The following is a 14,251-nucleotide window of genomic DNA, read 5'->3' as shown; positions in this document are numbered from 1 at the left end:
GCTGGGTCCCTACAGTTTAATGATGGAAACATGAAGTATGATTATTGTAGACTGTAGAACGTACTTTTAAAAAACAACTAACAATAATCATTTGAACTGACATATTTACATTATTATTATTATTTTTGAATCCTCATCCTCTAGAGATTGAGTAAATGTTGCCTGGATTAGATGTATTTGATTTAATAGAAAAAACAAGTAAGGTGTTCATGATTAGCACAGTTTAACTTCATTATACAAGCTGTACTTTAACTGTATATTGCAGTGTTTGTGACACTGGTGCTGTTCTGTTTCTTAGATATGAGGATCTGTTCCTACCAAAGTTTTCCATCTCTGCTGATGCTTCTCTGGAAAACACACTGAAAGAAATGGGCATAACCGACGCTTTTGAGGACAGGGCTGATTTCTCTAGCATTTCTGACGAGGTCAAAATCAAAGTCTCAAAGGTAGGAGAGGCAAACCTTTCTTCTTAGGCTCATTATTAATTTAAGTTCTTATGAACAACATGGGAATATGCACTCCATACATCAGACCGGCAGTACGTCATCCAGAGTAGGCTCTTATGACCACGCCTTTTGGAGGAAAAGAATCCATCGTCCCTCATAGATGGTAACAGAGTAAACAGTTGAAACATGTCTGCAAACTTCTAAACAAACCAGTAATAGTAATAACGCTATGCTGAAGAGTTGCTGTGTAGTTGGTTGCACCAACAAGAAATCCCCAAACTCTGATCTCTGATTTGTTCCCCTGCTATGTCCTAAAAAGATATAGTTGAGGGGTTTTATGGCTCCAAGCTATAGACCAGACCAGCATGGTTTATCTCCGAGGCTGCGCTCCCTTTGGGGGAAAGAAACTCGCTGTCACAGGAGAGAAAATGACCGAAAGCTGTTTTGTTGTGGGGTAACTGAGGCTTTCACACTGATATTTGAGGCTCATACAAACCATGAATATTCACTGTCAGTGTGCTAAATGGCTAAATGATCCTGGTGACAGTGACTAGCATGGCTAGCTAACGTTAGCTTGAGTGTGAGGCTGCTGCAATAATTATTCTGCGACCTTGCCTGAACCTGAGCCTTCTTGATAACTTAATAAATTAAGGTTGATCGCCGCCATGTCCCTTCAGTATTCCCCCGCCCAACACAGGGGCTGGATATCTCTAGATATTTAATAGAATCATGCTAGGCTAAGTGTTGTCTGTAAATAACCAACATGTTAATAACCAACTGTTTGATCTGTAGGCTGAGATTTAGTTGGAGACGACAGTCTGATGCTGCTAGAACGTTAATGTTTGACTGTATTACTGCAGCAGCCCAAGCCCCCAGGAAGAGCGCTGGTCATTGATCCCCATTTAGGCTTCATGTGCCAATGAGCAACTTTCATAGGAATGAACGGGGCCTGCCTCCAACGCTGTATCCAGTTCTCTTAATACATCCATGCAGCAGCCTCCCACTCAAGCTAACGTTAGCTAGCCATGCTAGTCACTGTCACCAGCATCATTTAGCCATTTTCCACACTGACGGTGAATATTCACGTATCGTATGTGCCTCAAATCTCAGTGTGAAAGCCTCGGTTAAACCGCTACACAACAGCTTTTCGTAATTTCTCTCCTGTGACAGCGAGTTTCTTTCCCCCAAAATTGAGCGCAGCCTCGGCGATGACGCCATGTTGGTCTGGTATTTTTTAGGACACGGCAGGGAAATCGTAGACCAGCGTTTTTGGATTTATTGTTGGTGCAACCAACTACACAGCAACTCTTCGACATAGCAGTATTACTATTATCAGTTTGTTTAAAGTAGAAGTATGGAGAAATTTTTCCAATTATTCTGGTTACGCTGTTCCCGCCTATAAGGGACACGGGATTGTTTTCCCCCAAAAGGGTGCGTGGTCAATTAAGCCTAGTCTGGATGACATATTGCCTGTCTGATGTATACAGTCTCTTTTCAAAATAATGTAACAATATCCACTCCCGCCCACCCTATGCAAACTTTCCCTCTTTCCTCTTTATCCTACGTCAGTGGCTCTGACTGTCTAATAATGAGGCGGATGGGTGTATGTTGTTGGAGTTAGTTGGAAGGCCGGTGCGTGTCATACAGACGCTACAGGGTGCCTCAGTTGCATCGGTATTTGACAAGTAGGGAGTTAAAACGGGTCAACAGAACAGTGACATGTTGAAAAACACCCCTTAAGCTTCTACATTTCTTTCTAGACCTGCACTTCGTTTCAAACTAGACTCTGACTGCCCCCTTTTTCCTCTACAGGTGTCCCACAAGGCCACGCTGAGTGTCACTGAGATGGGAACAGAGGCAACGGGAGTCACTATTATTGAAATAACATTACACATGTTGCCACCATCAGTCAGAATTGACAGACCCTTCTTGGTCTTCATCCTGGAGAACTCCACTGAGAACATCCTCTTCATGGGCAAGATCAGCAACCCCACAGCCATGTAAAGGCACATGCTAGGAAAATGATAAATCACGGTCACAGGTGCCATCATGAAGATCTTATCAGGCTGTAGCAGGAATGTAGCAGGAATGTGCTTGTGTGCATGTATATCTTTGCAGGGGAGTTTTTACTGGTCTCTGAATGGAGCTAATTCTACAAAAGTATCATTAAAGAACATTTTGTTGACGTAAATGAGATGTAGAGCTGCAAAGATTGATCAGTCAGTTAGACAGAAAATTAACTATTATCTATTTTGATAATCGATTAATTTCTTCAGTGAGCATGTACATGTCTTTTACTTTGTAAAGATAATAAAGGAGTGCCCTGAAAAAAGAAAAAAAGTGATTCAATTGTTCTATGCATTGTGCCGCATGACATCACATCCACAATAAATAGATACAACATATTTAAATTAGGGCTGTCAAAGTTAACGCGATAATAATGTGTAATTCGTTTTAACTGGCAAGGCCATTTTCAAAGGTGACCCTTGACCTCTGACCCCCAGATATGTGAATTTAAATCGGTTCTATGGGTACCCACGAGTCTCCCCTTTACAGACATGCCCACTTTATGATAATCACATGCAGTAGGGTCTCTCTGTGAGAGAGAGAGAGAGAGAGAGAGAGAATTTTTAAACAATTAAAAAAAGAGAGATCCCAAAAAGAGCTTAAGAGCAATGCACCAATCAGAGACAGGCTGAGACTGATGGAGCTCTAATTAGTGGAGCGGCTAACATCCATTTTTCAGTCAAATCGTGCAAATAGTGATACAAGCACCAAATTTGGCATGATGATTCCCGAGGGGTCACTTAGCAAATATAAACGATCGGCCACTTGAAAATCCAAGACGGCGGCCATTTTTCAAGATGGCCGCCAAATTGACCTGCCGTTAATGGTTTCTCTCATAGAAATTCATCTACTTGGTCAATTTGAGTGATCTTGGTGTCAAATTATGTGTTTTCTAGCATGCTGGATCTTATTTTGATAGTTTTAACAATTTTTAACTGCAATATGGCGGACATTTTTAAGATGGCTGTCAAATTTACTCGCAGAGAATGTTTTTCTTAAAGAAATGCATGTACTTGGTCAACTTGAATGATTGTGATGTAGAATTATATGTTTTCTGGTATGCTATCTAATTTTACAGCTTTAACATCCTCCGATACGTTTTTTTTTTACTTTTGGCTGTCCGGTGAGTCTTTGCTTTGTGGTGTTTGCATGGCTCAATTGGCTTGTAGGTCTACTGTTGTAGATATCAATAGCTGCTGTTGCCATAGGTGTAGGGGCTTAGTGGTAGGGGTAGTACCTTTGTTTCAGAAGTCAGCCACATCCTCCAGGATGGACTACTGGCACTGGTCCTCACTACTTGCCCAACTCTCACCTGTGGCTCCATGAAGTTGCTAGTGCACGGCAATGACCACACCCCGGGACACCATGTTGGCTCACGGGCTGAACTAGGTGAGGGTAGCACACAGAGAGTCTCTCTGTGATGGAGTATGTCTAGCTCTAAATGTCAAAGTGCATAGAGTCAACGAACCAGCCATCTTTATCCATGAGGTTCCAACCCAACTGCCAGAATTGGAAAAACAGCAAAGAACTGTAAAGGAGTGATTGTCGGGCACTACCAGGGCACACTGGTGACAATCGCTGCTGTGTAACTCAGAATGGGGTTTAACGTCAGCTAAGTAGGATTCAGCATTATACTTAGTGTCCAAAATGCTGCTTACTACCAACCCCTGATCAGTTTAAGGCAGCAAAACCTGAATCGACAGGATGTGCAAGCGCGGGAGAGCCGAGCCAAGGATAATGGGGTTTCAGTTATCCAGATAGTGTACAGATTGCGTAAAATAATGCATGAACCTAGCTGTATCCCATGCAAGCAAGTGCCCGTTCAGTGATGGAAAGCTCCTTCCCAATCTGAGTGCTGGAGATGTCAGCCTGCTTGCTTGGCTGCTCTGTACAAACGAGAACGAGCCTATCTGAATGCCCAACAGCTGCAGAAGAAAGAAGAGCTGTCCCAGAAGAAGGAAGCAAATATGGAGAAGCAGTCCACCTGGCAAAGGCTGCTCAGATGATACGTCGTGACATGTTTCAGCATAAATCAGAATTCAACAGCACGTCTCATGATGGGTACCTTGAAGATACCGTCCCACCATCACTGCTTCAGTTTGTATGTATGATTGAACATGGAGCTGATATCAAGTCACAACTCCAAAATGGCACATCAAAATCTGACCTTGCAACTGTTACAGTAGAGCTGTTTTGCCAAATACAGGGAAGGATCGCAGGTCCACAGGCAATCCAAGGACAGGAAGACACCTTTTGCTATGTATGTTGGCCTGTCTGTGTTTTCCAAGACCAGAAAGAGGCAACTGATAGATATGTTGGTGTGGGAACCTCATGGATAAAGATGGCTGGTTCGTTGACTCTATGCACTTTGAAATTTGGAGCTAGAAATACTCCATCACACAGAGACTCTCTGTGTTTTACCCTCACCTAGTTCAGCCCATGAGCCAACATGGTGTCCGAGGTGTGGTCATTGCCGTGCACTGGCAACTTCATGGAGCCATAGATGAGAGTTGGGCAAGTAGTGTGAACCAGTGCGAGTAGTCCATCCTGGAGGATGTGGCTGACTTCTGAAACAAAGGTGCTACCTCTACCACTAAGCCCCTACACCTATGGCAACAGCAGCTATTGATATCTACAACAGTAGGCCTACAAGCCAATTGAGCCTTGCAAACACCACAAAGCAAAGACTCACCGGACAGCCAAAAGTAAAAAAAACAAAACGTATTGGAGGATGTTAAAGCTGTAAAAATTGTTAGATTAGATAGCATACCAGAAAACATATAATTCTACATCACAATCATTCAAGTTCATCAAAATCATGCATTTTTTTAAGAAAAACATTCTACGCGACTAAATTTATATTGAAGTTAAAAATTATTTAACTATCAAAATAAGATCCAGCATGCTAGAAATCACATACTTTGACACCAAGATCACTCAAATTGACCAAGTAGATGAATTTCTATGAGAGAAACCATTAACGGCAGGTCAATTTGGCGGCCATCTTGAAAAATGGCCGCCGTCTTGGATTTTCAAGTGGCCGATCGTTTATATTTGCTAAGTGACCCCTCGGGAATCATCATGCCAAATTTGGTGCTTGTATCACTATTTGCACGATTTTTCCACTATCCGCTCCACTAAATCAGCCAACAACTGGCAGTTTAAAAAGTCTCCACATTTGAGTTTTTGCTCCAGACTTTCAGAAGTGAATTATCATTGCAGCGGATGAGAGAGAGGAAGGGATCTCTTGGTGCTTTGAAGGAGATTATTCCAAAACTGTAACACCTATTGCTTAAATGGGCACATCATCTGAAAGAAGACAAAAAATATCTACCTTTTGATGTATTATTTATATATGAGAATTGGAAGTTGTGGAACGTACAAGGTTTTTTGCCAGAAAATTTAAAAAAAGGAAGAGAGGGTGAGTGATGTCATCACTGTAAAGCAGCGCAATACACACCCATTATAAACTCAGAAAAAGTCTGAGAAAAGCATTAGACTTAAACTGTGATAAATCAAAAAATGTTAAACATATCAAAAAGCTGAATCATAGCGTAATAGTTCAAAGACTTGTAACCCGTTTAAAGTTTAAATGAAGTCTGTGGCTGAAAGTATGTGGGAGCAGTAGCGTTTCAAAGTCGAGTATGTTTAACCCTCCTGTTGTCCTCGGGTCAAATTTGACCCGTTTTCAAACTTCATTTTATCATAAATATGGATTTCTTTCACGTAATTGCCCCAAAATTACATGGGTGGTTCCCTTCTATAGTCTTTGCAAAAAAAATTAATGACGACTATTTTCGTTGCATTATGGGTAATTTATTCAATTTTGTAACACCTGTTGTCTTCCCGGGTCAATTTTGATCCGGTGGTGCAATGTGTCACACTATTGTGTTTTTCAGTAAATAAACACACAGATGCACAACCACACACATACACACACCTCAAACACACCTCACACACCCCTCAGATACGCACGTGCATACACACACACACACACACACACACACACACACACAGCCGCATTACTCATGTACTCACACATTATTGTGTTTTCCAGCACATGAATACACACAAACACACTTGCACAAAACCACGCACATACACACACACTTGGACGCACCCACAGGCATGTGTAGACACACACAATTGCGCACACACATACACATACACAGACACAGCAGCAGCAATAGTCACCCATACTCTATAGTGGGCATTGTACATTTCCAGCAGATGAACACACACACACTACCACACGCACACACACACACACACACACACACACACACACACACACACACACACACACACACACACACACACACACACACAGTGGCATTACTCATCTACCAACACATTATTGTGTTTTCCAGCACATGAATACACACACACACACACGTGCACACAACCACGCACATGCACAAACACATGGACGCACCCACACGTATGTGTACACACACACACTATCACGCACACACACACACACAGACACAGCAGCAGCAATACTCACCCATACTCTATAGTGGGCATTGTTCATTTCCAGCAGATGAACACACACACACACACACGCGCACACACACGAACAACCACACGCGCACAACCACACACACACAAAGACCTCAGATATGCACGCATATACACACACAACACACACACTTACTCACACACGCACACACACACACACACACACACACACACACACACACACACGAACAACCACACGCGCACAACCACACACACACACACACACACCCATACTCTATAGTGGGCATTGTACATTTCCAGCAGATGAACACATATACACACACACACGAGCACACACACACGAACAACCACACGCGCACAACCACACACACACACACACACACACACACACACACACACACACACACACACACATGCATACACGCACACACATCTTGTGTGTAAACCTGATTTTATCAAACTTTTTCCTACATCGGAACCAGAGCTTCCAGACAACACAAAATCATGCCACGCAAAAACACACATGCGCACGCATGCACGCATGCACACATGACACACACACAAACTGAATGTATCACTATTGTGCTTTCCAGCACAACTTCAAAGCTAAAGCTGTGTAAACCTGTTCTTATCACATCTTGGATGTACCGGTCCCACCATGGGCCTTGTTCAGGCTGCCAGCCCAAATCCATTTTGTGATATATACATACATAATAATAATACATATCCAGATTGTATCCAGATTGATTTTAGAAAGTTTGGACAGCAAAATAAACATATGAAATGCAAATTTGAAACTGCGATTCCAAACAGATTTCTACAGATGCGTCTCAGGCCGGACGTTCTGGCCTCCCAAATTGGATTTGAAAATGTGGAAGTGCTGGGCAGAATCCATGCTGCTGCTAGCAGAGAGCTATGGAGGACAACATGTAGGACAACAGCAGTCAATGGACAGAAATAAATTGTCTGCTGGCACTTTCACTCTGCTTTCACTTTCTGCTGCTGTAGTCTGTAGACTTTCGCAGTGTCTACCAGCTTCCATCACTGAGTTTGTCTGGTGCAACGAAGGAGTTCTGCACCGCGACTTCACTAAAATGGTACCGATCGGTCGCCAGCTATTTTGACAAGCATAATTGCTACTGTACAGCGGTAATGACACATTGTAAAGATGCAGGTCATTGTGGACTTGGTCTATTAGCTTGTCTTCAAAACTTTCTGCCATTGATTTGTGCCTACTGACCCCTGACCCTGTCACAGACAGCACCATACTGCCCCTACACTGCCCCTACTGTTCATGTGCATATTGCATCTTGCGGAAGCGTAGCGTTAATTTCTGTTTACATGCAGAATCAACACTCCATACAGATACCAGTCTGTGATAATCCAAAATAACTAAATTTCTGCTTATCTTACTCAAAAACAAGTGGTATAATTTCATGTAAATGAGGCTTATTGACCAAACATTCCAAAAAGAGCTGTAAAACTTGTGGTTATGAGTTGAAATGAAGTTGGCTAAAAAGGCGTCATTAGGTGCTGTCATTGAATATTATAATATTTATAATATTCTGACTAATCTTTGACATATACCAGTCTGTGATAATCCATCAAAATGTGTTCCTACAATTTTGAGTAAAGTCCAAATAATTCATAATTTCTGGGTCTTTTTACTCAAAAATTAGGTATAATTTCCTATAAATTAGATTTATTGACCATAAATTCAAAAAAAAAAGTGTAAAACTCGTGGTAATGAGTTGGAATGAAGTTGGCTAAAAAGGTGTAACACAAAATTGGCTGATAATTTATAGTTTATGCTTCATAAACAGTCAAACCAGACCGGGTCAAATTTGACCCGGGAGGACAATAGGTGTCACTATTTGCTGCCATTCAAAAAATTTAAATGGTTTCAAAAAATGTTTTTGACTAAACTTTGACATATACCAGCCTGTGATAATCCATCAACATTATGTTACTCTGATAATAACTATAGTCATAATTTCTGCTTATTTTTACTCAAAAAATAGGTAAAGTTTCACGGAAATTAGGTTTATTAACCCTAATTTTAAAAAAAAAAGTGTAAAACTTGCGGTAATAAGTTGGAATGAAGTTGGCCAAAAAGGTGAAACACAAAATTGGGTGATAATTTATAGTTTATGCTTTTTAAACAGTCAAACCAGACCGGGTCAATTTTGACCCGGGAGGACAATAGGTGTCACTATTTGCTGCCATTCAAAAAATTGAAATGGTTTAAAAAAAATTTTTTGACTAAACTTTGACATATACCAGCCTGTGATAATCCATCAACATTATGTTACTCTGATAATAACTATAGTCAAAATTCTGCTTTTTTAAAATTCAAAAAATAGGTATATTTTCATAAAAATTTGATTTATTGACCATAAATTCTAAAAATAAGTGTAAAACTTGTGGTAATGAGTTGGAATGAAGTTGGCTAAAAAGGTGTAACACAGAATTGGGTGATAATTTATAGTTTATGCTTTATAAACAGTCAAACAAAACCGGGTCAATTTTGACCCGGGAGGACAAAAGTTGCATGGTCAACGGGAAGACAATAGGAGGGTTAAGAGGATTTGAACATAGCAGCTAGGTGGCTCACGCTAGCAAGTTGTGACTGTGCTCGGCTCATGATTGGCTCGGGTGGGTGTGTGGGCGGGACTTCGATACCGCGACTCCAGTCCCCCGATCACTACTGCTCAGACTCTGGCTCCAAATGACATCAACATCTCAAGATGGAAGCTCCCCTATCCCAGATATTTGGCTTTACTTCTGTAGATGGGGAGGAAGTGGAGACGCGTCGTCCATATATACAGTATATACAGTCTATGGTTTAATGATGGAAACATGAAGTATGATGATTGTAGACTGTAGAGCATACTTTTAAAAACAACTGACAATAATCATTTGAACTGACATAATGTCTAGAGTAAAAGCCAAATTGGATTTATACCAAAACATCGCACAACTGATCATATTTACACCCTACACACCCTGATTGATAAACATATAAACCAAAATAAAACCCAAATTTATGCCTGTTTTATTGACTTCCAAAAGCTTTTGATTCTATTTGGCATATAGGACTATTCTACAAAGTTATTGAAAGTGGTGTAGGGGGTAAAGCATATGATATTATTAAATCAATGTATACTGGCAACATGTGCAGCATCAAAATTGGTAAAAAAAAGAACAGAATTCTTTAACCAAGGGCGGGGTGTTCGTCAGGGACTGTAATCTCAGCCCTGCCCTCTTCAATATTTACATCAATGAATTGGCTACTCTAATAGAAAATTCCCCGAAACTGGTGTAAGTCTCCACAATCAGGAAGTGAAATGCCTGCTCTTTGCAGACGACCTGGCCCTGTTGTCCCCCACAGCAGACGGCCTACAGCAGAGCCTGGACCTGCTAGAGCAGTACTGTCAGACCTGGACCTGCTAGAGCAGTACCGTCAGACCTGGACCTGCTAGAGCAGTACTGTCAGACCTGGACCTGCTAGAGCAGTACTGTCAGACCTGGACCTACTAGAGCAGTACTGTCAGACCTGGACCTGCTAGAGCAGTACCGTCAGACCTGGACCTGCTAGAGCAGTACTGTCAGACCTGGACCTGCTAGAGCAGTACCGTCAGACCTGGACCTGCTAGAGCAGTACTGTCAGACCTGGACCTACTAGAGCAGTACTGTCAGACCTGGACCTGCTAGAGCAGTACTGTCAGACCTGGACCTGCTAGAGCAGTACTGTCAGACCTGGACCCTGACAGTAAACCCCAAAAAGACCAAAATAATGATTTCCAAAAAAGATCCAGATCTCAGGATGTTCTACCAAAGTTCTCAATTGGTACAAAACATGTAGAGTACTGCACACACCTCAATTACCTCGGTTTAAAAATGAGTTCAACTGGACATTTTAAAGAGGCAGTTCATGAGCTGAGAGAGAAAGCACGCAGGGCTTTCTATGCCATTAAAAAAAAATATCCAAACCGAAATACAGATTAGAATTTGGCTTAAACTTATCGAGTGTGTTATTGAACCAATTGCACTCTATGGCAGCGAGGTGTGGGGTCCACTTACAAACCAGGACTTCACTCAATGGGATAAACACCCCACTGAGACCCTGCATGCAGAGTTCTGTAAGATTCTCCTACATGTCCAGAGGAAAACTACAAATAATGCATGCAGAGCAGAATTAGAGCAATGCACCAATCAGAGACAGGCAGAGACTGATGGAGCTCTAATCAGCCAATCAGAGACAGGCTGAGACTGATGGAGCTCTAATCACCCAAACAGAAACACCTGTTTGTGTCTGAAAGCGCTGAGTCATGGTTGGACGTTTGTGGTGAAAACACAGAGAAGGTACTACCTGAAAAAGACCCCCTCAGTTAAAAACTATAAGTTTTATAGCTGAAATTTCACATCACTCTTCAGTTTGAACACTTCAAGACTTTGATGAAGATAGTAGACGTGTCATTTGTGTAGATAAAGTTTAAAATGACTGAGGACTGGCAGTTTAAAAAGTCTCCACATTTGAGTTTTTGCTCCAGACTTTCAGAAGTGAATTATCATTGCAGCAGATGAGAGAGAGGAAGGGATCTCTTGTTTTTTTTTTTTTAAGCAGATAATTCCAAAACTGTAACACCTATTGCTTAAATGGGCACATCATCTGAAAGAAGACAAAAAATATCTACCTTTTGATGTATTATTTATTATGAGAATTGGAAGTTGTGGAACGTACAAGGTTTTTTGCCAGAAAATTTAAAAAAAGGAAGGGAGTGATATCATCACTGTAAAGCAGCGCAATACACACCCATTATGAACTCAGAAAAAGTCTGAGAAAAGCATTAGACTTAAACTGTGATATATCAAAAATTTTAAACATATCAAAAAGCTGAATCATAGCTTAATAGTTCAAAGACTTGTAACCCGTTTAAAGTTTAAATGAAGTCTGTAGCTGAAAGTATGTGGGAGCAGTAGCGTTTCAAAGTGGAGTATGTTTAAGAGGATTTGAACGCAGCAGCTAGGTGCCTCACGCTAGCAAGTTGCGACTGTGCTCGGCTCGTGATTGGCTCGGGTGGGTGTGTGGGCGGGACTTCGATACCGCGACTCCAGCCCCCCGATCACTACTGCTCAGACTCTGGCTCCAAATGACATCAAAATCTCAAGATGGAAGCTCCCCTATCCCAGATATTTGGCTTTACTTCTGTAGATGGGGAGGAAGTGGAGACGCGTCGTCCATATATACAGTATATACAGTCTATGGTTTAATGATGGAAACATGAAGTATGATGATTGTAGACTGTAGAGCATACTTTTAAAAACAACTGACAATAATCATTTGAACTGACATATTTACATTACTGTTATCTTTTTTTTTTTAATCCTCATCCTCTAGAGATTGAGAAAATGTTGACTGGATTAGATGTATTTGATTTACTAGAAACAACAAGTAAGGTGTTCATGATTAGCACAGTTTAACTTCATTATACAAGCTGTACTTTAACTGTATATTGCAGTGTTTGTGACACTGGTGCTGTTCTGTTTCTTAGATATGAGGATCTGTTCCTACCAAAGTTTTCCATCTCTGCTGATGCTTCTCTGGAAAACACACTGAAAGAAATGGGCATAACCGACACTTTTGAGGACAGGGTTGATTTCTCTGGCATTTCTGACAAGGTCATGCTCAAAGTCTCAAAGGTAGGAGAGGCAAACCTTTCTTCTTAGGCTCATTATTAATTTAAGTTCTTATGAACAACATGGGAATATGCACTCCGTACATCAGACCGGCAATACGTCATCCAGAGTAGGCTCTTATGACCACGCCTTTTGGGGGAAAACAATCCAACGTCCTTCATAGATGGTAACAGAGTAAACAGTTGAAACATGTCTCCAAACTTCTACTTTAAACAAACCGATATAGTAATAATGCTATGCTGAAGAGTTGCTGTGTAGTTGGTTGCACCAACGATAAATCCCCAAACTCTGATCTCCGATTTGTTCCCCTGCTATGTCCTAAATTCTTTTGAACAACATGGGACTATGCCTACTCCACTGCATGAGCAGTAGTTCAGCAACAACTGCAGAACAGAGACATATACTGTACCTCCAGAGGATGCTGAAAAAGACACCTAAGCTTCTACATTTTTTTCTAGACCTGCACTGTGTTTCACTCTGACTGCCTCCTTTTTCCTCCACAGGTGTCTCATAAGGCCATGCTGAGTGTCACTGAGATGGGAACAGAGGCAGCAGTCACCACCATTACTGAGGTAGTATTCATCAGTTTTCCACAATCAGTCAGAATTAACAGACCCTTCTGGGTCGTCATCCTTCATGGGCAAGATCAGCAACCCCACAGCCATGTAAGGCACATCCTAGTGAAATGATAAATCATGATCACTGGTCTCAGAATGGAATTGCTGACATAAATGAGAAGTACAGAGCTGCAACAGTCAGTCTATTCATCGATCAGGCGATCGACAGATAATTAATTGGCAACTATTTTGATAATTGATGAATCTTTTCAGTCATCTTTCAAGCAAAAGTTCCAAACATTTGATGGTTTCGGGTTCTCAAATGGCAGAATTTGCTGCTTTGACTTGTCTTACATTAAAGTAAATTTGGACTAGTTGGTCGCACAAAACAAGACATTTGATAACATTTTCAACTCTAGAAAATTGTGATGAACATTTTTCACTGTCTTCTGATATTTTATAGACCAAATGATTAATCGATAATAGAAATAATTGCGAGTTGCAGCCCTAATGAGCAGCTGTTGGAGTGATTCTGCATGTGAGCATGTACACGCTTTTACTTTGAAAAGATAATAAAGGAGGGCCCTGAAAATAGAAAAAAAAGTTATTACATTTGTCTCTTCATTGTGCAACATGACATCAAATACACAACAAATAGATTAAATAATCTCAACTTTCCCTATCAGTGTTACCTGACTGATGCCATGCCTATGTTTGGTCATAAATTATTAATTAGTTGTGGCCTGTTTCTGAGACAAAATTGTCTATTTGATTGGGAAATTTAAAAATATTTATACTTGATTTCCATATAATGTTCCACTACTTTATATCTACAGTATATTGACCTTTTTCTTATTGTAGACTCATTGTAAATGTTACCATTATGCTTATTGTTACTTATTGTACATTTTATACTTGCTCTCTTTTAAAGGGATAGTTCAGATTTTTTGAAGTGCTATTGTATGAGGTACTTATCCACAGTCAGTTTATTACCTACAG

The 14,251-nt window shown here is 40.9% G+C and overlaps 1 protein-coding gene across 1 annotated transcript; it reads left to right on the top strand.

Moving 5' to 3' along the window:
• The first annotated feature begins 288 nt into the window (after positions 1–288).
• On the top strand, positions 289–2,786 carry LOC141777732 (alpha-1-antitrypsin homolog). Its single transcript, XM_074652249.1, has 2 exons — positions 289–446; positions 2,259–2,786. The coding sequence occupies exons 1-2, from the start codon at positions 369–371 to the stop codon at positions 2,448–2,450; spliced, it is 270 nt and encodes an 89-aa protein (XP_074508350.1). The 5' UTR covers positions 289–368; the 3' UTR covers positions 2,451–2,786.
• Positions 2,787–14,251: the final 11,465 nt, after the last annotated feature.

This window comes from Sebastes fasciatus, chromosome 11 (genome assembly GCF_043250625.1).
Source record: "Sebastes fasciatus isolate fSebFas1 chromosome 11, fSebFas1.pri, whole genome shotgun sequence".
NCBI lineage: Eukaryota > Metazoa > Chordata > Actinopteri > Perciformes > Sebastidae > Sebastes > Sebastes fasciatus.
Note: the sequence above shows the minus strand (reverse complement) of the source record. Positions and strands in the feature narration are given on the sequence as shown.

Excerpts from the sequence above, each read along its gene's own strand:
- LOC141777732 (XM_074652249.1), top strand. The coding sequence starts at position 369 with ATGGGCATAACCGACGCTTTTGAGGACAGGGCTGATTTCTCTAGCATT. Across the intron at positions 447-2,258 it reads TCAAAATCAAAGTCTCAAAG|GTGTCCCACAAGGCCACGCT; the intron begins GTAGGAGAGGCA and ends TTTCCTCTACAG.